The sequence below is a fragment of the Crocodylus siamensis genome, chromosome 13 (assembly GCF_052110815.1).
Source record: "Crocodylus siamensis isolate JL-2025a chromosome 13, ASM5211081v1, whole genome shotgun sequence".
Classification (NCBI taxonomy): domain Eukaryota; kingdom Metazoa; phylum Chordata; order Crocodylia; family Crocodylidae; genus Crocodylus; species Crocodylus siamensis.
This window is the reverse complement of record NC_143407.1, coordinates 23,941,640-23,967,163: the sequence shown is the minus strand read 5'-3', so window position 1 is coordinate 23,967,163 and position 25,524 is coordinate 23,941,640. Positions and strand designations below refer to the sequence as shown.

The window sequence follows — 25,524 nt, the reverse complement described above, 5'->3', positions numbered from 1 at the left end:
GTGCCCCTGTGGCTGATCCCACTGGCCAGGAGGGGCGTCCCCCAGTGTCCGGTCTCACTCGCCAAAAAGCGGCCACAGCCGCTTTTGCTGGTGGCCTTGCTCCCTTGCTCCCCAGCTGGTGCTCACAGCGGGGGCACTGGTGCTCCTGTCTGCACCCCCTGCCCACCGGCTAAATGGAGAGCGTAGCCTGACGGGGTGCACCGGTGCGCTCAGGGGATGCACATGCGCCCCCTACTGGTCGCCACTGGCAGCTAGGGTGCCTGCCTGTTCCCACTGCAAGCAAGGGCTGCTGCCTTGGCATGCTCAGAGACTGGGCTTATTCCCTTCCCCTCCCCCTGGCCCAACCTCCTCCTGGTCACATGACTAGATCTTCTGCACACACCTTCCCCCCCGACTAGGTACAGCTAGTGGTTTCCTTAGCCCCCTGTAGTTGCAGCCTTACGAAATACCTCCCCAGAACAACTGCTCACAATTTAATTGGACAGTAACTGGATCAGTCAAGCATTAGTTGCATGGGTTTCAGAGTGGGGAGCTAGAGAAATGAAAACCTCTGAAGCAGAGCCTATGCTAAGGTATTTAAGCATATTGTCCAGTTGGTGGAAAAGTGTGCACACATAGTTGCTATAGTAAAGGGAAAGGCACAGAAAAATGGTCCAAGAGAAGATCATACTTTAAATAATCCGTATGTGCTATATTATAGCTTTATTTTAAAATAGTAGTACTAGTGATTTGATGTAACCAAATGTATTAAATGTCACTTTGCTCTAATAGATATATTTTTGTTAAAATGCTTAGATAATTTATAAAAACAAAAACAGCCTGTCAGAAAGGCCATAAAGTAAGGTAAAGAATAAACAGAAACAGCATTCCACAATGGGGAGGAAAAGGAGATAAGAAACCCTCCCTCCTTTTCCCAAGGATATAAATCTCAAATAATCAACACCTTCCAAGTCCACAGAAGATCTGGTTCAGTCCCGTTCTAAAAGTTTCAGTTTAACAAAAAAAAGTAAATAAAACCAATTGGAGGTCATTCCTCAGAATATTCAAACCAGCCATTTATAAAGTGGCATAGCCACATAGTGGGCATAGCCTGGAGAGAAATTTGGAGAACTCTGTAAAACCAAGAAGACCTGCTCCCAATCTGTGTGCCACTCTCCTCCCACCTCTTGAATCTTCCCAGCTGGTGTAGGTGAGAATCTGTTGTGGTGCTGCAGGTAGCCAGATAGACTTTAGGATAAATGTTCTTAAGTTTTAAGGTTAAAATAAAAGGTTAGGGTGTAGACCTGTTTCTGCCTCTCTTATCAGTAACCTACCCAGAAAGTTACCTGTAATCTAGGTAACACGCCTGGCCTTTTTGGTCACTGGCTCAGTCCACCTGGGCCCCCTGCTCCTTGCTGTACTTTCCTAGCTCCAGGTTTCCTACCCTTTCAGGCTTTCCTAGTAACCGGGGCAGGGCTTCCCTGTTATAATTGCCGTGAAGTGATGGGTATCATTTGGAGGTCTTGTCAGAAGAGGTAAATTTATGGAGGCATTCAGAGATACCAGTTTTCACAGCATCAACCAGGATTCAACTAGAATGCCTAGATTTTACTTGCAGATTCCTCAAGTCATCACGACTGCATACACCTGAGTCATTTACTGGCTGAGTTGATATGGATTATGTACAGATCTAGAATAAATGAATATTAGTCTATCAAAAGTCATTGTTTTTTTGTTTTGTTTTTTTTTTATTTCTTGAGAAAATACAACTGGGGGAAAAAGTTCCAGGATTCAGATGGGCGTAGAGGGAAAGTTAGAAAATGGTACTGCGATGCACTCAGTAAACACCTGGAGATTTAATTGGATCTCTCTGAAATGGAAGGGAGCTTTCCACAGACTTTGGGTTTTGGATAAAGACAGTGGCATGCACAGTTGAATGTTAAGCCTATCTGCCAGTCCGCATAAGAAATGTTAACATTAAACAAAGTTCTGAGATGCTATTATATTTTGATCTTGATTTGCACAGTCATAACATTTTGAGTAAGAAGCTTTTAGTGCCTAAATCTTAAATTTTTATACTTGTAGAAAATAAGTTGATATGGAAAATCTAGGGAAAAAAATAACCAGATTGGCTCAATTCCTTCCAAGCTTAAATGCATGTGAAGAAAATAACATGTAACAACACATTAGGTGGTGAGCTAGCTATTTGATTAAATGGAATAAAGCTCATCAGCTATCCATCTGCTCTCCTGCTATCTCCTCCTGACACACTGCCTGCTTTGTAATAATTTTAATAGAGGCATCCTATATCTCCTGGTGATGTATCAATGGTGCAACTCCTAGGGGGTTAAATCTTGGAACAACTGGGTTATAATCTGACTCTGCATCTCCAAACTGTTGACAAGAAAGTAGAGTTGTCTAGTTGTCTATTAGCTATTTTAGGTGGGTCTGGCTTCTTATAGCAGGAACTGCAGATGGACTCCCTCCCTAAAGATCAACAAGGGAGGGGGAATTTCTCATACATATACTCACCCCTGTCAAAGGGCTTATGTACCAGTGCTTTATGGTTTTATTGGCAGGGGGCGGGGGTAGACAGTACTGTAATATTGACATATTAGCATGTTGGCCATGCAGCTCAAAGGAGTGAAAATATGTGAGTGTCTGAGGGTTTGTTTTCACATTGGCAGTTGTGCTTTGTTGCTTGCTGATTTTGAGTTGCAGGAATGGGTGGTTTAGGACTATAAGATCCTGGGAACTCTAGCCCTCAGTCAGTGAGCAATGTTAGCGTGAGCCTGACTTGGGGCATCTCAGTGGCCCTTCAACACTGAATGCAGTGAAAGCACTTATTTAAAAACAAGTTTAGTATGCACTCCTGTGCTGAGAAGTTGGGTAATCTCCAGCCTCAAATTGGTGAAAGAATGATCAAATCACAAGCCCAGTAGCAAAGATTTTAATAAGCTGTCCTTGGTGGTGGTGGCATGACATGACTGGATAATAGCAAAGACACAGGAAAGTGTGCTGGATAGCTACTGAGCCATTAGCTTAACCTCAAAAGAATGCAGAGCTTTAAAACAAAATTTGAAGGGAAGATTAAAGACCTAGGGATAAATTGAAAATGGGATCAAGTGAAATATAAATTTACCAAGGGTGGATTATGACAGGCTAACCTGATACCTTTTTGATAACTGATGCCCCCCCCCCCCCCCGCCTTCCCCCAACAAGGGCATTTCAGTAGAGCTTTTATATTAGGACTCGACTCAAGTTGCATATAGGAAATTGAGTAAAGATGAAGGAGGTGAGGATAGTAAGAAAACTATAAAGTATGTAGGGAACTGGTAAAAGGAGACAGTGTATCTTGTACCAAAAGGAGATTTGTTGGGTTGGAGGGAGGTTGTTAATGTAGCTCCTCAAGGCATGATTTTGCAGTCAGTTTTTCATTTAATATTTCTGTTAATGACCTTGACACCCAGAGTCATAGTGTGTTAATGAAATTTGCTGATGAGATAGTTGGGAGGCATCGCCGATACAGAGAAGTGTCAGAGTATCATACGGGGAGAAGTGAGTGATCTTGAGGACTGGAGTAGTAGGAGATGGATGAAATTTAATGGTACAAAGTGAAGGTCAGAGTTCCTGCTATAAGGTAGGTTCTTGCCAATTGAAAATGATCAAGGAAAAAGATTGAAATGTATTGGTCTGTCATAGGATAAATTACCAATGTGATATGGCCCCGAAAAGGGCAAACGTGATTCTAGGATGTGTTGGACAACACATTCCCATTAGAAATGGAAAAGCATTAATATTTATACAAGGGGCTGGTGTGGGGGGCCAGTAGGTGGAGCTTCTGCACTGAGCCACCCACCTCACTGTGTCTGGCCAAAAACCAAGCTTCGAGTGCCTCCCCTGAGGCACCTACGTCTGGCCAACCCCCTTCCTGGAGTACACCTGCAAGCCTGGGATACCAGTGCCACCACCCAGGCTCGGGTCTGTCAGGGCCCCTTGCCACCCAGGATACTGACCCTGTAGATCTAAGGGTTGCTTAACCCCCACAGGATACATCTGGGTGCTTCTTATAGCCTGAAGTATAGAAAGTAGCCTCCCTTAGTCAGCTGAGTAAAGGGAGCAAAAAGGCCTGCCCAATCCCTCTCAAGCATGTACAACAAAGCGGGCTATAACAGATAGCTTTATTGGGTAGAGAGGGTAGGCATGGGGATGGGTACAAGTCAGAGCAGTAGCAAAAGGATAACCCTGAGCAAACAGAAGCACCTTGGTAACCTTTTGATATACAACTGGAGTACATTAAATTAAGTTCCTAGTTAAGTTTCTAGTAAGTTAGTTACTTCTGCATCCAGTGAATGAGAGAGAGCTGTGGAGGTCCATGAGTCTGTGTGTGTGTTTTAAAATGTCCTCCTCTTGTTCCTGGAGGGGTCCTCTTAAATAGCTCTCCATGACCTCGCCACCTGGACCTAGTCAGGGACGGGTGTCATTTGATGCCTGCCAATCAATGTGAAAAACATCACAGTTACCTCAGGGGGTGACATGGGCTTAAGCCCCTGTCCCTATGCTGGGAGGTCAGAGCTCAAAACAATAGAGAGGTTAAATCCACACCCTCTTTACTTGAGGCCAGTCACATATGCACTGGCAGAGAGTTGGCTGCCTAGAAACCGATTGATAGATTCGTGAGAGTGAGAGGGGAACAGACAACCCCAAAGGGAGAGGAGGCTGGGAGGAAGTTTTCACAGCAGGTACCCCATGTACTGATAGTTCCTCATCTGTGTAAAATTTTGGTCACCCTTGTTTGAAAAAGTAGAATTCAAATTGAAACTGGTGCAGAGAAGGGTTACCAGGGTGACTGGAAAAAATGGTGAGCCTGTTTATGAGAGGTAACAGATTGGCTTATTTAGCCCAGCAAATAAAGACTGAGAAGGAGGTGTAGTTGTTTCTATGAATCCTGAGATGGGTACGGTAGTTACATGTGTTAGCCTGAAGCCAGGCAAAGGCAGGGTAGACTTGCATCTTACAGACTAACAAAATCAGAGATGCATAAGCTTTTGTAAGCAGAGGCTTACTTCATCAGATGCTGTGAAGGGACTGCAGGAAGCAGAGCTTCAGTCCCTTCATAACATCTGATGAAATAAACCTGCTTACAAAAGCTTATGCATCTCTGATTTGAGTAATCTGCAAGGTTCAAATCTACTTGGCCATCTTCTCTGAATGTGTCAGGGTGGGAATACCAGGGAGGGAGGAGAACAGCTTAAAGGACAATGTTGATGCAAGAAAAGATGTGCATAAACAATTCATGAATAAATTTAGGCTGGAAATTGAAAGAATGTCTCTACCCTTCAGAGTTGCAAGGGTCTAAATCATCCTCAGAAGGAGCATGCTTGGGAGCAAGCAACTTAACCGGCTTGAAGGTGCAGCTTAATAAATTTCCTTAAAAGGATTATTTGACGTGGTTGATTTATGATAGCTGGGGACTGGACTCAATGACCCAGAAGGCCCCTTCCAACCTAATGTCCTATATTCTTACAAAGGTCATTCTTTCAGGCTATTTCCTTGGTAGATCCTAGTACATCAAAACCTAAAGAGAGAAATCCATTGTTTTGTCTCCCAGATATGCTTTTTTCCTCCTGTTTGTTCCTTTTGTCCAATGCAGTTCTTTGGTGTTCCATAGATGAGCAGTTTCATGCACTTATAGTTTGGCTATATAATACCATGTTTCTTACAGAGCCTCCCTCTGGTGTCTTCTGCTTTGCAAATCCAGCGTTTTGTTGGAGTACCTCACTGAAACAGGCTTTGCCTCATATCCTAGAGGGAGAGACTGGGGCACAGAGGTGTTAAAGGGCCTTTTCTAGACTAATGTGAGGAATCCTGTGGCAGAGCTGGAACTAGAACCCTGGCTGTAAAGCTCCTCTCCCATGCATTCAGCCTTGGCTGTGTTTTCCATTTGATATCCTGTGCTCTCTTCATGTATGTGTTTTTTCTGTTTTTTCCCCCCACCACAAAACGTTTTGGTTTTTGGCTCTGTATGGATTTTTGTTGCTGTTTCACCCAAGCCAAGATCCCTCTCTTCTCATGTATATCATGCTGTTCTGCAGATCCTGGCCTGGTTTGAAGAAGGTGAAGAGACTACGACTGCATTTGTGGAGCCAGTTGTCATCATCATGATTCTAATAGCTAACGCTGTTGTGGGAGTGTGGCAGGTATGTCCTAGCTCTTGCCTCCTATTCTTTTCAATTCCCTGGTGAATAATTGTGGGAGGGGGAACTATTTGCCAAGCTCTAGGAGCTGTGTAATTTTCATGAATGAAGCCCTGTTTCTTTAGCTGAAGTTTGTTATTTACTTTATGGTGGCTGGGTCTTCACTGCAAGGTAACTCAAGTTCTCTTCAGTCAGGGGTGGGCAAAATACGCCTGGGGGCCGGATCCAGCCTGCCAGGCTATTTTATTTGGCCTGTGGAGCCCCTAAAAAAAAATGTAGAAAATTAATATTTATTTGCTCCTAGCTGCCTGTCAAAGATGACAGGAGCCAGGGGCAGTAGGACCCAGAGGAAGCTGGTGGCAGAACCCAGCAGCAAGGCCTGCCCAGCTCTGCCCCTGCAACCAGAAACCCATGCTTAGCAGAGGCTTCTGGCCTGAGACCATGGGGCTGTTCCTGTTTCCCTGTGCCAGACAGAGAAATGTGGCCCTTAACAGCTTGCCAAAACTCGGGAAGTGGCCTTACGCCCAAAATAATTGCCCACCCCTGTCTTAAGTGATCCTGCATCAAATAAAAGCAAATGCACTGTAAAACAGGAGTCAGCAATGTTTTTGGGCAGAGTGCCAAAAATAAATACCCACAGCCTCAATTTGTAAGATGTTGGTACGCGAGAGGGATGGCAGGGGAACCACAAGGAGCCTGATTCTTGCTGCGGTAATGCAGCCCTAGTCCCTTCCCCGCTGTCTGCCCCAAGGCACGTGTGCCAAGTAACATGCCTTCATGCACCAGGCTCTGGCATCCATGCCAGGGATTGCTTACCCTTGCTGTAAAACAGCACTAGCAGTCCAGAGAGGAATTGCTAACAGCTGCCAAGCTGTGTTCCCTTGAGCTTTAGTCCAGGCATATCCAGCTGCTAAATGTCCAGGGGTCGAATAGTCCACAGGCTGTGCACCTGCGGGCTGTACCGGGGCAAGCCACAGGCCCCCTGGGCCAGCATGACATGCGAATACCCCCTCCCCCATTTGCTGCACCACGTACTTACACCTCTATCCCACACCTCCAGCACCGCACCACATGCCTGAATGGTACCTGGCTCACCCTCAGGTCTCCTGGTCACACTGCACTGCCCTACCCTCTGGAGCAGGCAGTGAAAGCTAGAGGAGGGGAGAGATGGTGGGCGCTGAGCCCAGAGAGTCCAGCTACTCTTACAGCAGGAGCAGTGGTTGGGCAGGAGTCTAGCAGCTGCAATGTAACCCCTGTGGCAACATGCAGCCCTCCTTTTAGGCTAAGCCCCTTCTTAATCTAACCAGCTCCAGTTAAGAGCACACAATAGTTGAGTTCAGGGGTTTTGTACATGGATGAGACTTGAATTGGGGGGGGCATCCTTGAGTTTATACCTCAACTTCAGCCCATGGTGGAGATGTTTATGAAGCTGTCAGGACTGAAAGCCAGAGAAAGCAGAGCATTTGGAGATTAGGTGCAGAAATTTCGGAAAACAAATTAGGAAACCAAATTGAGGCAGATAACAGTAACCTTTTAATTGCCAAATGGTGATTTGAAATGAGCAGCCAGAGTCTGACAAGGGAAAAATTTTCCCTCTCACCAGTTCAGCTCCCTTGGTATTACCCATGAGTAGGGGATAGGCCTTGACCCTGTAAAACCCATTTAAAAAAAAAATCTGTGAGAACTTTCAAGGATATAAAATGCCACTCTGCATAACAGTTAGAATGACATTCACTGCATTTAATCTTTATTTTGTCATCCCTTTAATCTCTCTTTGGCAATTTCCATAGTTTGGAGCTTAGGTTCCTGCACTTATTCATTACCTAGTTAAGCACCACTTAGCTCTTGGCAATAGCTGCATACATTTTTCAACGAGCAAACTTTTTCCTAATGCTCCTGCAGAGAAGTAATAGTCCTTGCCAGATACTTTCACTTGCCTAATTTTGTTCCCTGGAACATCACGCAGTCTGACCTCCATCCTGATTTAAACCACTTATTCTGTGCAGTTCCAAGATCCTACTGATACCTTTTTACATGGGTCCAAAATATTAATACTGTTTTACGTATTCAGAACTTTCCTTGTAGGAACCTTAAAGTTGCTTCCACATGCTTGCTAACTTGAGCTCCACAATGGTAACACTTACGAAAGAGTATTATCCATTTCATAGATATAGAAATGGAGACAGGAATATAGCACAACTGGGACTTAAAGCCAGAAATTCTGACTCCTAGCCATGTGCTATAATCATTGGCAGTGTCTTTGATTTCATGTCTTTGTCTTTCCCACCTTTAAGGGTAGTAGCAAAATTTAGCACTGTATGTATACTGCTTTGTTGTTCACAAACTGTTGCCCCTCCATGAAGGTTTGTGTGTGTGTGTGTGTTTTTTTTTTTTCCCCCCCAACCCCATTCTCCTATGGAAAAAATGAGGTACGGCAAGGTTAATGTACTTCCAGTGCAAATCCGGCAAAGCCAGGCTCAAGATTTTAAAGATTCCAACTTTCTATCCTTTGTTCTGACAAACTAGTTCATGATTCTGCCCAGTAGACAAATAGGGGGATGTTTGCTTATCAGCAACTACTCCCTCCGATGATACAATTGCCTGAAGTTCTGCTTCTTGCTCTATTTCCAGGAGAGAAATGCTGAGAGTGCTATTGAAGCCCTAAAAGAATATGAGCCAGAAATGGGAAAGGTGATACGCACTGACAAGAACGGAGTCCAGAGGATCCGGGCTCGTGATATTGTACCTGGGGATATCGTGGAAGTGGCAGGTAGGTATAGCACAGAGGTCCACAGCCCCCTCTCTTTTTGGATATGCATTAGGGTACTGTTAGAAATTCCCTGGTGTTCTGAAGGCAAAGCAGCCTGTAGCTTTTGGCCAGGTACCTGCTGTGCCTCATAGCCACGGGAGCAGTAGCATAACTAGGGCAGGGCACACAGGGCACCAGCTATGAGGGAGTGCTAGAACTGCCCTCCACCCCAGGAGTCTTTGCCATGGCATGGGCAGCACGGGGAGGGGGGTGCTGCACCCATCAGTCTATCTGACATTCCCTACCCCTGGCCTCCCTGGGAAGTCTTTACCTAGGCAGTCATAGCCAGGTGTCCGCTATGGATGTATTGCGGTACCTTGCTCCTCTGTGCTTGGAAGCTGGGAACCAATGTGTAGGTGGTACAAGGTAAGCCCATGTTTCATGCCACTGGAGTTTTAGAAAACATTGGTTTAGAACGAAAGGCACAAGAAAACTACATCATCCTGCTTGCTGTGTGATTTTGAACAGCGATGTTTGAGGCAGCTTTTTCTCCCTACATAATGAGCTGAAACAGTAACTACGCTCCAACAGTATGCACGGTTTTACAGTGGAATACCCAGCATTATGATGAGTGTGGTTATGTGACGTGTTTTACTTTTTCTGCAAGGCTTAGCAAGAGACTCTGTTTGCTTCAAGGGTTATAGAGTAACAGCAGCCTCCATAAATCTATTTTGTGTAGGGCGGGGTGAGGTTGGTTGTTAATCTGCAACCCCAATGCATCCTTTAATTTCTGTGTCTTTAAACTCAAAACACGTTAGAGATGGGAAAGGAAATGCAAGAAAAGCAGTGGTGCCAAAAGAACTCTCTGAGTGACACTGGCTGTCAATTTGGACACAATTTAGCAGTTGTAAATGGCACCAAAAATTGCTAATAGGATTGTGGCCTGCAGCCATCTAGGCATTGCGCCATGCAGCAGGGATGTGAAAGTCCTTCTCCACATGGCTCTTTTTTGAGATCACATCTGGAGCAATACTAGTACTTGGCTTTTAGGAAAGAGTGTCATTTTCAGTTTACAATTGGGGAATCTGAGATTCAGAGTTGAAGTGAAGCTGGGGCTCCATCAGCTACAGCGCAGGAACCAAACCCATTCTTGGTGCAATTCCCCAGCAGCAATGGTGCTGCACAAAAGAAGAGATTTTTGACCTAGCATTTCCCAAAGAACTGATTATTTGGAAAAGCTTCTAATTTTCCATGCAGATTTTCCTTCTGGTTAAATTGCTCCCCTGTCTCCTGATCAGTTGTCCAAACAACACAAATGAAAGGCAAGCCCTGTGCACCTCTGAGTACGTCCTCACAAATGTGCAGACAATGCCAGCAAAGCAGTTACGTGAGCTGTTTTTTTAATGTCTTAGGAAATGTTGCTTGTTCCATTTCTGTGGGCTGGAATCCTTGGTAACTTAGGTTTATTACTCATGGAAGATGAATAGCACTAGGGTGGGAGAAGCTGAGGGAAAAGCCTTGGTTTGCAAGCACCATGGAGACTTGTGCAGTTGCGTCTGGGCTTGAGTTGCTTCCATCTACATTCATTAATTTCATCATATGGCTTCTCCTTCCATTTCCTGCTTATGCAGCTCTTGAGCAAGAGAGGTCTTATGTTCATCGCTGCTCTGTTGGCTAAAGAAATCGCTCTTAAATAGATTTTTTTTTTCCTGGCCATTGGAAAGAAATTGGAAAAGGAAATTAACTGCACCCAGAAAGTACAAGTTTGGCAGGGTCTATATCATACTGTTTACCCTTCCGCTTGTGTCCTACTCTGTGGTCTCCCATTTTCCAAGCATCCCTCAAATACCCAAGTACTTTTGGTTTGGCCTTTTGAGTACTTTTCTGCCCTATAGTCCTAGCTGTGCCCACCGTTGGACCTGTTCCTTCCCCCCACCCACCCCTGTATTTGTCTGAACTTCAGGATAACCTCTCGGGCATGTCCACACATGCAAGCACGTGTGCTTGCAGCAGCTCAGATAGAAGTGGTGCAAATTTGAGCCGTGGCTTTTTGCTTCAGTGCATGTGCTCAGACATGCACTTTGCCCCAAGTGGCACAATTTGCTCCACAACAAAATAACCCTGCCTGGCTCCCCCTGGATCTTCAGCCAGGGGGAGCTAGAGCCTGGGGCTAGCACCTGTGCTGTCCCCAGCAGTATAAAAAGCTGCCCTGGCAAGTAGCTCAGGGCTACTAGCTCCCAGGAGCTTTGGGGGCCCAGCCAATTGGGAGCACTACCCCTTGTGCCAGCTGGACTGCTGAAGCAGCCCTGAGAGTTCCCTGCACCCTCTACCCACTGCAGCAGTCTGGCAGTGGGGGCTGCTGCCTGGCTGTGACCTGCTGTGCACCTGCTAGACTCAGATGGAGACTGCAGAGCCAGTAGAGGCATCTGCCCCTCTGGGCCAGCTGCCAGTGGACTGCGGTTACAGGGTTGGCCTTTGTGCGGCACTACTGCCATTTGTGCCTCCTGTCCAGCCATCCGGGCAGCTATCATCCGGAAGATGTTCCGGGTGTGGTGGCCTGTTCTGAACTGTCCAAGCATGTCCTCCTGGCCCCATTTGTCCAGGAGGTCATTCACAGGCAGATGGGTCTAAGGTGCCTGCTCTATGTGAGCAGGGTCCTGCCCCTGGTCTCCCTAGCAGGAATTCTGATGTTCTCTATTGGAAAAGTGAAAAATCCCTGATTTTTAAATAAATAAATAAATAAAAGATCCCAAAGTCACTCTGTAAAATACCCCCAAATCCATGTTCTTCCACAAGGAAACCAAAAGACCACTATAAAGACAGAGAGCAAGACAGAGACAGAGATCAGCTGGACAATGTTTTATTGATATAACTTGCAGTGTTAAAGCAAGTCTCTTATCATAATAATAAAGTGAACTCTAAATACATGTTAATGAATTCATGTTTTGCTGCACTCCCACGGGGCGATGGCCCCCATACAAGGGGTATCCCCCCCCCCAACAGGGGGTTCAACCCCCACACAAGGGGTATGGCCCCACAACAGGGGGGTTGTCCCTCCAACAGGGGCTAAATGGCCCCCAGAGGAGCTGCCACCCCCTTGCAAGGCCCCTATGCCCCACCCCAGCTCCCCAATTGCTGCCTCACCTGGTCCCATCCCCCCCAATTGCTGCAGCCCCCCCCAGCTTGCATCCCCAGGCCCCCATGGCTATCCCCACAACCCCAGGCACCATGACTTAAAAAAAACAAAAACAACAAAAAAAAAAAACCAACAACAAAAAAAAGGAAAAAAAAAAAAAAGCCTCTGCTTAGCTTAGAGCAAGGGTAGGGGGCTCCAGGGCCTCCTGGCAGACTCCCCACTCCCCCCCACCCCCGGCAGCACAGGGTAGCCGGGGGGGGCAGGAGGGCCCAGGCTGGGGCCACTGGGGCTGTCACCCTACCCCCCCGCTCTGTGTGGGCAGGACCCCAGTCAGCCAGATGCAGCCAGACTGCAGGTAAGTGCAGGGTTTGGTTTTTTTGGTTTTTATAAACTATTGTGGGGGCAGGGATCGAGGGGGTGTAGGGGGATGGGGCCAGCCAGGGCAGGGGTCAGGGGCCTTGGGGGGGGCTGGTGGGGGGAGGGGATGGCTGCAGCAGGGGGAGGGGGCCTCGGGGGGCTGGTGGGGGGGGCCAGCCCTGGCAGGGGTTGAGGGCTGGTGGGGGTCAGAGGGGCTAGGGGAGTGGGCGGGGCTGGTGGGGGGGTCAGAGGGGCTAGGGGAGTGGGCGGGGCTGTCAGGTGTCCCCCCTGCAACCCTTTACTCACCTGCACCAGAGCCCTGGTGCTGAAACCATGTGGCCTGGCCAGCCGCGTGTTTCAGCATCAGGGTGAGGGGCAACTATAGAGACGCTCTGGCAGCCAGAGCGTCTCCATGGAGGACCCAGCTTCTGGTTGCCTCAAGGCATGGACTGTGCCCTGCCCCACTTTTTTTTTTTAAACTTCAATTTTTTTTTTTTTAGGCCTCTGTATATCCAGGAGCCTAATTTTCTCCCCATGCTGCAAGTTTGCAGCACGGGGAACATTTTTTTGTTCCTGCACTTGCTTGTTATTGCACTGCCTCAAAGGGGTTTGAGGTGGGGCAACAGGTCGTACCTTAAGGGGCCATCTTCCAGGCCCAAAGAATAACAGTCCCGGAGAGAAGCAAGGCGGGTAAGAGTGCTCAGAAACCCCCTTGGCTCAGCAAAAGCATTCAGCAATGCTTGAGGACTAAAAGGGGGGTGTACAACCAGTGGAAGGGAGGAGCTATCACCAAGGAGGAGTACTCCTCCTGGGCTCATGTGTAGGAGGGCTATTAGGAAGGCCAAGGCAGAGATGGAACTCGGGCTAGCATCCAGGATTAAGGACAACAAAAAGTCCTTTTTCAGGTACATTGGGAGCAAGAAGAGGGTACCAGGCAATGTAGGGCCCCTGCAAGATGCAAACGGTTATCTTGTGGCTACGCTAGACAAAAAAGCTGATATTTTTAACAGTTTCTTTGCCTCCATTTTCTTGAACAGGGACTGGGACATCCCACCTACCAGAGGTAGGGACAATCTTGGGGATAGCTCTGTCAGGCCTTCAGTCGGTGCGGATGTAGTCGGGGATCTTGTGGAAGGGCTAGACATTTTTAAATCTACAGGTCCAGATGCCCTCCACCCAAGAGTGTTGAGGGAGCTGGCAGGGGTCATCGTGGAGCCCTTGGCCTGGCTATACGAGCATTCATGGTCATCTGGCCAGGTTCCAGGGGATTGGTAACTGGCTAATGTAGTCCCAATTTTCAAGAAAGGGAGGAAGGAGGATGCAAGTAGGCCTGTAAGCCTCACCTCAGTGCTCAGGAAGATCTTGGAGAGAATCATCAAGGAGCACATCTGTGGGGGCCTGCAGGGGAGATCCTGCTCTGGGGCAATCAGCATGGGTTCATCAAAGGTGGGTTCTGCTTGACCAACCTGATGGCCTTTTATGACCAGGTAACTAAATCCTTGGATGATGGTGTTGCCGTGGACAGAGTCTTTCTAGACTTTAAGAAGGCCTTTGACACTGGCTCTCACCCCACCCTCATCAATAAATTAAGCAACTGTGGCATTGATGCCTGCACAGTTGGATGGGTAAAAAATTGGATGACGGGACACACCCAGAGAGTAGTGGTGGACGGGTTGTACTGAACCAGGCGAGATGTGAGCAGTGGGGTACCCCAGGGCTCGGTCCTCTGGCCCGTACTGTCTAACATCTTCATCAGCGACTTGGACAAGGGGGTGGAAAGCACGCTGTCCAAGTTTGCTGGTGACACTAAGATGTGGGGTGAGGTGGACACACTTGAAGGGAGAGAGAGGCTGCAAATAGATTTAGACAGACTACAAAAGTAGGCAGACAAGAATAGGATGGGGTTCAACTTAGACAAATGCAGGGTGCTGCACCTTGGGAGAAGGAATCCACAGCATGCATACAGGCTGGGGAGTTCCCCTCTTGAAAGCACAGAGACAGAAAGGGATTTTGGGGTCATTATTGACTCCAAGATGAACATGAGCTGCCAATTGCAGACTGTAGCCAGCAAGGCCAGCCATGCCCAGTACTGGGCACCGCACTTCAAGAGGGATGTAGCCAGCCGGGAGAGGGTTCAGAGGAGGGCCACCTGCTTGGTGAGAGAGCAGCAGGACAGGCCCTATGAGGAGAGACTGAGAGACCTGAACCTGTTCAGCCTCAGCAAAAGGAGGCTGAGGGGGACCTGGTGGCTGCCTACAGACTCATCAGGGGAGATCAACAGCAAATAGGTAGAGCCCTTTTCTCCCCAGCACCACCTGGGGTGATGAGGAACAGTGGTAATAAGCTGATGGAGAACAGGTTTAGGTTGGAGATCAGAAGGCAATATTTTACAGTTAAGGTGGCAAAAATCTGGAACCAGCTTACCTCAGCTTACCCCTACCTTGGGCAAATTCAAGAGGAGGTTGGATGATCACCTGTCTGGGGTCTTGTGAACCCAGCATTCATTCCTGCCTGTGGTCAGGCTAGATGATCTGTTCAGGTACCTTCTGACCCTAGCCACTATGAAACGTGTGCGCTCATGTGGACGTGCCCTCAGACTGCAAAGCTGCTGTGTAAGTATGTGTGCGTTGGGAGGAATGGTGCAGATTTACCACTTGTCTTTTGTTTGACCTTTATAATGCCTTGGGAGCCATTGGCTAGTCTGAAATACCATGAGATCTGTTCCTATTGTAGTTTTTCATTTCCAGGGTGGTCAAAATACCATTAGGAGACCAGATCTCATGTTAATTTGGACACGCAAATGGCACTATAAATGTAGGTGTGCCTTTTTCCCCCTCTTTTGAATGAAATATCTAAACACACATGCATAAAAGTCTGCAGTGTGTTATAGATGTACCTGAGCTAGCTTCAAACTAGCTATCTTGGATGTTAATAGCAGTCTAGCTATGAGAAATATGAAGCTTGGAGTGGCTAATTTACCCATCTTCTATGACAAGTGTTGGTGTACCCACATAAAGGTGAATTTGCACTGAGTTTCTCTGTGCCTCGATCTTTGCATCTTCCCTGTATGGTAAGATCATGGCTCTAGTGCAGATGTATTCATTGAAGTTTGCAATGCTACAGAAAAGCCAATATACACAGACAGCTGAAAAGCCCCCTCCTTCATCCCTTGAATACCATTTGCAGAGTTCTCTGTTCTTTTTCTAGGTTTGCTGTTTAGCATGAGTCATATGTCCTCTTTATGCCTCACTTTTACTATGTATAAAACAGGACTAATATTCTCCTTACAAGGCTGTTGCACTTCAAAAAATTCATGGTTTCTCAAGTGTGCAAATAGTCTCAGATTCTAGAAGATTACAAAATATATTTAACTTCTAAGATGGCTCAGTTCATTCATGATTTTGTAGATTCCACATAAAGAATCCTGCAGCCCTGTGTAGACTTGTAGCAGTTTCTGCCCCGGGGTGGCCATGACAACCCTGGAGCTCTTTCAGCCTTTGTCAAACTGTGCTTCTTCAGGCAATTTCCCCTTTCTACTTGCCTGCCACGACTTGCTGTAATTATGCCTTTATAAGAAGGGAGTCTGCCTCGGGGCTCATCAAACAAGATCTCCCACTCATGAACTCAGCTGTTGCTGCTCCCTGCCTCAAGGGCTAATGAGACGAGCTCAGTCTTCCCCAGTACCCACACCTGTGCCTCACAGATGTCACATGCTAATCAAATCATAACCTCCCCTATTAGCTCCTAGCTCTGGTCCATACACCAGCCCCTCTCTGAGCTATGGGCACTCTGGGCCCCCTCAGTCTCTGGCTGCGGCCCTCCTGACTTTTGGTCCTTCTTCTTAGATTCTGCCCACTTGCCTGAAGGCTGCCTACTCACAGACATACTTGGTGTGAGCCAGTCACTCGTTGGCCTGCTCAGGAGCTGCTGCTCTGTCAGCTACCTGGATGAGACCTGCCTACCTACTTTACATGCCTCAAGCCCAGCCCAGCCTCCTCCATTTGGGGGGGTCTTCCCCGATTGCTGCTTTAGCTGTTTCTGGAGCAGGAGAGGGCAGAGTCGGGCCCACACCCAGGATCGGGCCCACAGCAGACTTAATTTCCCAGCAGCTCCTTCCGGCTGTCACTGCCTGCCCCAGCCCCTCTGTGCCACACCCACCAGTGGGGTGGGACCCACGTGGGGAGGGTAGGCTGCCAGGTGGCTGGGAAGGGGCTGGTGCCAGGGCCAGGGCAGAGGCAGTGCCATGATCTGTCTGCATGCTCCTGCGATAAGTGCGGGTTCTGCAGGCAGGGGTGTGCAAGGAGCAGGCCGTGGCTCTCCTGCGGCCCTGCGCTGTCACTACCCCGAAATCCTGGCCCTAGAGCAACTCCCTCCCCAGCCTGCGCAGCCCCTGCCTGGCCAGTCTTCATGGAGGCTGGCCAGGAGCCACGTGGGCAGGGGCTGCCAGGAAATGGAGTCCACTCACTGGCCAGATGTGCCATTTTGCCCATCCCTATTTTAGAACCGTCCCCTCAGAGTGACGGGTGCGCTGAGCGCTCTGTCACAAGACCATAAACAATAAGTGAAATATTTGAAAGGAATTAAAGGACCAGGATTGGAACAGAATACTCTGCAAATACGCTGCAAAGGGAATCCCTAGAGAGAGGTGATGCACTCTCCATCCTTGGACTCTGGAAGAAGGGAGGCTTTTGGGGCCCTGTGTGTAAGAGCTTTTTCTGTAGCATTCTGTTTCCAGTTTCTGCATCTGCATAATTAATTTGTGAAAGCTTCTCAATAGTCATGGAGCAAGTATGTGACAGTCTGGGATAGAACCTGGACTTCCTGTAGCCAATTCCAGTTTCTTAACTGCATGGCCATCCTTCCTGCCCCTGCACCTTTGAGCATCAGTGTGGAGCCAGCCCATGTTTAGCTCTGCGTCTTGGGCCTGGCTGCACAATTCAGTTCCCTGGCTCTGTCTTGGTACTTTGTTGTTAAGAGCTTTCTTGAAAGGTTAAATAAGTGGCATTTGTTTTCCTGCTTGGATATTTGTGTTGATTGCATTTCAGTGTTTCTCACCTGTGCCTCCGACCTTACGGAAATGACACATTTCAATTAGCCAGCATTTTTTAAAAAAATGCTTTTGGCCTACAGATGTCTCATGCTCATCTGTTCTTGTCCTCTTTGTGGACTTGCTGGTGGAAATATGATGCAATTCCTTGAGTGCTCATCCAGTTTTGCGTTATTTATCTTCCAGTTGCACTTCATCTGGAAAATGTATATCAAAATAATGCACAGAGAATAAAGGAGCTAGTCACAGGACAGTGCCTTAGCTGGTGCAAGTTGGGGCAACTCCACAGAGCAGTTACACCAACAAATGTCAGCCAGCGATCTGGCCTGATGTTCATATAAATGGTTAATGAGCAGGTCTGTGATATCAGTGGATAGGTTATATCCAATTTTAATGGGTCAATATATTATTGATCATAAGAGTGTGGCTACACAAACCAGTTAGGTAGGGTGTGAACTTATAGCACATTGGATACCTTCTGGTAATGCCTGTGCTTTCACCTGAGAGGCATGCTCACTGTGAGATAAGAGCATGCATGTAGGCACTTGCTACAGAATAGCCAGCACGTGCTAAATTCACACCCTTGTGATAATTAGTGCAGGTAGCCGGACCCTAGACAGCACTGGGGGTTGCTTCTACCTTCTCTGGGTAGGCAGGCTGAAGGGAAGAGGACACTGGACATGTGCTGTGAATGAGGTTTCCTCTTTCAAGGCCCCATTCACCGAAGCTGGTTTTCTGTGGATGTTCCTTTTGGAAAAACAAGTTCATGCAGTTTTTTCAGCTCCACAAAGCTCCCTTTCTGTGTTGGCAAAGTGACCCTAAAGGGATGGGCTAGCCAAGAAGCAATCTGGAAAAGGGAGACTTATGCCTAGCTTGAAAAGAATAAAGTGCAGCTGCTGTAGGCCAAGCGGCCCAAACAGTTTTCCATAAAGGGAAAATGTCTTGGCCAGTGCTGCCCAGTTAGACTCTTGGCCTATGCGGTCTGGCCGACTCTGTGGGGTTTTAGGAGACTGCTGACTCGAGTAATCAGAAGTTGTTTAAACCACTCAGTGCTGAAAGTGAGCAACAGCTCCATTCAAATCATCTGTATGTGTGTCTCCATCAGCACCACCACCCCCCCGATCCCTGTCCCCACCCTTCGAGAGGAGCAGAGCCTGTGCTGTGCTGATCTCAAATGACTCAAGTTTTCTTTTTGTTTGCATAAGGGTTGAATAATAGAATGTGAAATGAAGCACGAGAAGTTAATTTGTGGTTCATTTGGACTATAAACTCCTCAGGACAACAGGATTGTTCGTGTTACATTTGTGGAGATGCCTAGGACAAGGCAGCCCAGAGCTCTGAATGGAACTTGTAAGGCTATTGCAGTGCTACTATAAATAATGAGTGCCTTAACACTGCTATGCCCTCCCTGTGCCTACCCCACTTATGCTGAAATCCCAGTCTACCAGGAGCTTCCTCCTATTCAGAGGAGTAAATTAAATGCTATCATGATCCAAAAAAATTACATCTGTGAAGTGCTTATTACCCACCTATGAAATGATGATTCTTTTTTAATGGCACCAGCAATATCAGAACCGGTAAAGAAACAACTGAGCCAACTTCTGGGAATCCAAAAGTTGATTCGGGTATGATAGCAAATCATAATAACTAGCATACATGACTTAGATTGCATAATAAAAGGGTGTGGGATCCGACAGGAATGCTAGCTGGGAGAGGAGTGGGATTGATAATGCTGTGTAGAATGGCACGGGTCCCTAAATTGTGACGTGAGGCCATACCTCAAGAGGGTGTATGTTAGGTATTGGCAGATTATTGTGCGTTAGCGAGTTTGTATGTACTGCAGACCAGGCCAGAGTCCTGTACTCTTCCTAAGCACAGTGGCATCTGCTTGTTACTTGAGAAAAAGCGGAAAGCTTCAAGTACCTGGCCTGATGTGCAGTAGGCCTGTGTGAAGCGGAAAGTATTCGCTTCAGATTTGGATTCAGTGATTTGGAGGAACAATGATTAGATTCGGTGATTTGAATCCCTGTCCCAATTCCATTTCAGCCAGATACTGTACAGGCAGGCGGCGCTGGGGGGAGCAGCCAGACGAGCACTGGCTTGAGGCAGCAGCCCCGGGAGAAGCCATGGCTCATCTGGCTGCCCCTCAGCCAGGGTGAGGCGGGCAGAGCTGGCAGCCACAGGAGCTGGGGGAATGATTAGGGAGCTGGGGAATTGAGCCGGGAACTGGGGGGGAAGCCCCTGTTTGTTCCCCCAGCCCCTAATTGTTCCCCCCAGCTCCCCAATCATTCTGTCAGCCCCTGCAGCTTCTCCCGGGACTGCTGGCTTAAGCCACAGCTTTGTCCAGCTGCCCCCCGCCAGGGTGAGGCAGACAATGCTGGCAGCCCTGGGAGAAGTCACAGGGGCTTGGGGGATCGAACCAGGAGCTGGGGGGAATGATTGGGCTGGGGAAACAAACAGGGGCTTCCCCCCAGCTCCTGGTTCGATTCCCCCAGCTCCCCGCTCATTTCCCCCCAGCCCCTGTGGCTTGTCCCGGGGCTGCCAACACTGCCGGGGGAGCAGTCAGACAAACTTGAGCCAGCAGCCTGGGAGAAGCCGCGGGAGCTGGGGGAATGACTGGGACCCGAGGAATTGAACCGGGAGCTGGGGGGAAGCCCCTGTTCTATCCCCTAGCTCCCCAATCGTTCCCCCCAGCCCCCGGGGCTTCTCCTGGGGCTGCCAGCACTTCCTGCCTCGCCCCAGCGGGGGGGGCACCTGGGGGAGCCGCCGGACGAGCCGCAGCTTGTCCCAGGGCTGCCGGCTGCTCCCGCCGGCACTGCCTAGTGCCTGCCTGTGCAGTCTATGGCTGAATCGCCGAATCTCTCTGAATCGACTCGGAGGCTTCTGATTTGATTCAGAGAAAGAAATGGATCTCCGGATTTTGATATGGATTCGGAGATTACGCCGCCGAAGCGAGCCGAATCGCCTCTGAATTGAATTGGCTACCGGAGCTTTGCACAGCCCCAGCGTGCAGTGATTTTGTGGGGGGGGGGAGGAGAATGCATGGGAGAGTACAACTCTTACCCCTCCCCCTGCAATCAGTTCACACCCTGAAATGTGAACCTAGATTACCTCAATGAAATTGTGCTATCTGCAGTTGATCACAATCTATAACATTTGTTGATGCCATGGTTTTTATTGGTTTTGCCTCCTTGCAATAGTGAATTCTATTGGCTGGGGCTAAGTTTGTTGGTATCTTCACACTCTTCGAGCTGAGGAAGTGATCTTGTCCCTGACGGGGGGAGGAAGGTGGTGCGTGTGAGAAACTGGGTGCTTTTCTGGTCTAATGCGTGGAGGATGGATGGGTGGGAGATCAGAAGACAAAGACAATCATAGAAAATTAGGCATGAAAGGGCTCTCAGGAGACTATCTAGTCCAGGTGTGGGCAGAGTCCAGGCCAAATTGGGCTCACAGTGGACTCTGTTTCCCAGCAGCCCCTGTCTGCATTGCTCCAGCTGGTTTCCATGGAGACCCTAGCAGTGATGATGGCTGGGATGTCCATGGAAACCAGTGCCAGCAGCCCAGGCAGGGCACGCAGCTCCGGGGCCGGGACCTTGCCGCAGTGACGGCATGATTCAGAGTTGGTACAGAGCTGCGATCTGCTGCCCGCACACCCTGGGCAGGGGCGTGCAGACAGCGGATCGTGGTTCTGCCCTGGCTCCAAACCAGCCTGTCACCACTGCAAGATCCCAGCTCCCTGCCAGTGCTGCTGGCACTGGTTTCCATGGTAACCCTGGCCCTGCACACTCTGCGCTGCCACTGCTGGGGTCTCCATGGGCACCAGCCGCAGCGACACAGGCAGGGGTTGCTGGGAAATGAAGTCTGGCTGCCGGCCAGATCTGCCATTTTGCCCACCTCGATCTAATCCAGCCCCCTGTTCAAAGCAGGCCCGTTCCCAACCAGATCATCCCCGCCAAGGCTTTGTCTAGCTGCGTCTTAAAAACCTCCAAAGATGGAGAGTCCATCACCTCTCTCTAGGGAACCTGTTCCAAGTGTTTAGCTACTCTCCAAGTGGGGGGAAAAAAAAATCCTAATGTCTAATATTCTAATATCTAACCTTGCTGCAACTTGAGACCATTGTTTCTTGTCCTATCATCTGCCACCACTGAGACCAGTCCAGCTCCGTCCCCTCTGGAAGCCCTTTCAGGGAGTTGAAGGCTGCTATTAAATCCCTGCTCAGTCTTCCCTGCTCCAGACTAAATAAGATCAGTTCCCTCAGCCTCTCTTCAGAAGTCATGTGCTCCAGCCTCTTAACCATTTTCACCGTCCTCTTCTGGACTCTCTCCAACTTGTCAACATCCTTTCTGTAGTGGGGCGCCCAAAACTGGGCACAGTACTCCAGATGTGGCCTCACCAGTGGTGATTAGAGGGGAAGAATCATTCCCCTTGACTTGCTGGCAATGCTCCTACTAATGCAACCCAGTATGCCGTTGGACGTCTTTGGCAACAAGGGCACGCTGCTGGCTCATATGCAGCTTCTTGTCCACTGTAACCCCCAGGTCCTTTTCTGCAGAGCTGCAGCCCGGCCAGTCAGCCCCCAGCCTGTACTGGTGCATGGGACTCTTCTGTCCTAAGTGCAGGACTTTGCATTTGTCCTTCTTTAACCTCCATGAGATTTCTTTTGGTCCAGCCCTCCAATTTGTCTAGGTCTCTCAAGAGTAGGATGTTGACTGTTTTTAATTTTTATATTTTCTGTTTTTAATGAAAGCTGGCTTTATTTTTGAAGACTTCAGCTGGAAAAAAGTGACCATCCATTTAAAAACATGCTTGTATGGATAAAATGAACTTTCTCTGGCATAAACTGCTTGTTCTCAGGAACATGAAAATACAGGCTCTTTATGGGAGATGGTGTTGTCACAGCTGTTGCTGGGCCATATGAAGAGTAGGGAGGACCTAGGGGTCCTTGCGTTCCCCATTCAGCTTTTTCACTGGTTGCAGTGGAGGGAGCAGGCGATACTGCTCTGATGCTCATGCTCCTTCTGCCAAGTGACAGGGAACGGGAAAATCCTGGCTGTGCCTCCACCCACTTCTGCACCCACTGGGCCAAAAGAGTAATGATCCATGAGAAGAAAGTGGGGTCTCTTTACACTAAGGCAAGGAGAGGGAGAGGGGGAAGAACTATAAGCCACACTATGCTCCCTTATTTCCTGGGTGAGAGTAGAGCTACAGTAGCCGCCTGGTTCAAGGTCTTTTGTAATACTGGCGTCTAGCTCAGCGTTGGCCTGTGGTTAGTGAAAACCATTGTCCAGGTCTTAAAAAAAACAACAAACCCCTCTTAAATAATTGTTTAAAAGAGGAAGCTTTTTGACATTAAACAAAACTAGTTTAACCCCTTGGTCTATATGAACCAAATGCTGTATTGGATACGTTGCATTGCGGGCGAATGGCTTGATCAGCTTGTACAGAAGCTTGTTCAGTTTCTATCCCAACAGCTTCAGCAGAGAGACTTTTGGGACTCAGTCATTTTTCAGCACCCCGGTGGGTCTAGTAAGGTTGGTTATACTGGATGTGCTCTTGGGTAGCCCTAGATGCCCATCTGTACAATATGGATAGAGCGCACAGTCTTATTAGATGTTAATAGAGTTTACTCTTGTAGCTTGAAGCAGTGGTCTCAAGTGGGGCGCGCAGGACGATCCATTGGGATACAGGAAGAAAATATTAGAACTTCTATTTCTATTTATATAAATATACATATATTGGGGGTGCGTGCTCAAAAATTTTTTACTGATGGGGTGCGTGAATATAAATATACATATATTGGGGTGCGTGCTCAAAAAATTTTTACTGATAGGGGTGCGCGATCAAAAAAGTTTGGAGACCACTGGGTTAGAGAATTTATATTGTTTCACAGATCCCTTATCTTTTTTATGTAAGAGTATCAGAGCACTTTGTATCCGATGTGCCTGCACAGATGCTCTTAAGTACATGTATGGGTAGGAGTCGGAGCCAGAGCCACAGCAGCCTCCTGCCCTGGGCCAGTACTCAAGTCCAAGATGAATTCTTTGTTTCCACCTCTGCATGTTGCATTGTGGGGGAGATCTCTTGTTGGATTTGAATAAATATAGTATCTCCTTGCTGTTGGCCTGGTCAGTCGCAGACCACCTGTATTTAACCTTTTTTTCTTTTCTTCTTGCAGTTGGTGACAAGGTGCCAGCCGACATCCGGATCATTGAGATCAGATCCACAACCTTACGGGTCGATCAGTCCATTCTCACAGGTACAGACCATGATTTGGGGAGGCGGGGAGATCATGCAGGTGTTGTGAGTGTGATAGTCTCTTGGGACTGCTGTTATTGGGATTAGTTCTGCCTCTGGAATAGCACAGGGAAGGGTGACTGGCATATGCTTGGGGCAATAAGAATCTTTGTGCCCATAAGCCTGAATAATAATTTCTAAGTAACGCTACCAGCTTGGCAAAAGTTGGGTTTTGATTGTTATCCCACCTTATGCCATTCCCATACCTGTTATGAAGTGGTTGGTGCCAAACTTTTTTCTATCGCTTCCCAAGCATTTACCTTGCTATACCTGAGACTGGTTGGTTGGTATTCCTGTCCCCTTTTACAGGTGAAGTTTAAACAGAGGGATGAAATATAGGATTTTCAAATGTGTTCACCATTGGTCTAGCTCTGCTTCTATTGAATGCTGAGAGTTTTTATCACTGACTTCAATACAAGCAGTCAGCAAAAAAAATCCTTCAAAATTGCTTTGCATTTCATTTACTGTATTTACCTGAATCCAAGACAAGGTCCCAGTGATTAGATTCTTGACTTCCCAAGCATTTACCTTGAGTTCCCCATCAGTGCTTCCCAAGCATTTCTTCAGTTTTATCATGATAGATGTCACCTTCTTGAAGAGTGCTTCATCCACTTCCTTTTCTTCATTTGGTGACCTATGATAAGTCCCCACCATTAAATCAGTGCTGCATCTTTCACTTTTCATCTTCACCCAAATGCATTCTGCTCTAACTCCTCCTCCTGAACCGGGGAACAAGTGTGTGCATTTTTGACATGCAAAGCATCACTACCACTTCTCTGAAATGTTCTATCCCCTATTCCAGGGGCTCACAAACTGTAAGTTGTGACCCCCCTGGGGGATCATGAGCAACTTAAAAGGGGGCAGCAAACTTCCCAGGGGGTATGCGTGGCTGCTCTGAGTGGTGGATGGTGACAGCAGCTGCTGCATGAGAGTTCCCTGTGCCCTGCTGCCGCCATCCAGCACTCGAGTCGCGGTATCGCAAAGTTTGAGGACCCCTGCCCTATTCAATACCCTCACTAGCACCCAACATTTATTGCCAAAGAAAGCATCTCCAACTGTTCTGTTCAATAGCCGTTAAAAGATTTATCATCCGGCTATGCTAGCTTCCTCCAGCAATTCCTGTGGCAATGAATTCCGCGAGTTAACTACCCACTTCATTAAAAAGTACTTTCTTTTGTTAGTTTTAAACCTGTTGCCTACTAATTTCAGCAGGTATCCTCTTGTTCTAGTATTCTGCGACTTGATGAACACCTGTTCGCTTGGTCCACATGCTTCATGATTTTATAGTCCTCTATCATGTATACCCCCTCAGCCACCTTCTTTCCAAACTAAAGGGTTATTAGCTTTTTTAGTCTCTTCTGATAATGGCAGCTCCTCCAGGCCCTTGATCATTTTGATTGGCCTTCTCTGTACTTCTCTAAGTCTACTACATCCTTTGAGAGGTGTGGACCAGAACTGTGCACAGTGTTCAAGATGTGGGTGCACCATAGATTTGTATAATGTCATATTGTTCTCGGTGTTGTTTTCAATTCTCTTCTTAAGGATGCCTGAGTTGTTGTTGGCATTTTGTTTGCTGCTGCACACTGAGCTGCCATTTTTAGAGAACTATCTATAACAGCTTCAAGATCTTTCCTGAGCTGTAACTGCTAGTTCAGAACCCAGCATTGTACACGTATACGAACTCAGCATTGTGTGCATTTTGCTTAAAAGGGAAATTAATGGCAGGACTGGGATTAAACTCAGCAAATTCTGACTCCCCAGTCTT

General features: G+C 47.8%; 1 protein-coding gene across 2 annotated transcripts in view; it reads left to right on the top strand.

The window, feature by feature from the left end:
- ATP2A3 (ATPase sarcoplasmic/endoplasmic reticulum Ca2+ transporting 3) overlaps positions 1 to 25,524 on the top strand; it is a 164,823-nt gene that overhangs the window by 64,414 nt on the left and 74,885 nt on the right. For both annotated transcript variants that reach the window (XM_090025269.1, XM_090025268.1), the window contains exons 4-6: positions 6,075 to 6,179; positions 8,808 to 8,946; positions 23,641 to 23,721. In XM_090025269.1, coding sequence (XP_089881395.1) covers positions 6,075 to 6,179; positions 8,808 to 8,946; positions 23,641 to 23,721 — 325 coding nt within the window. The remainder of the gene's footprint in view (positions 1 to 6,074; positions 6,180 to 8,807; positions 8,947 to 23,640; positions 23,722 to 25,524) is intronic.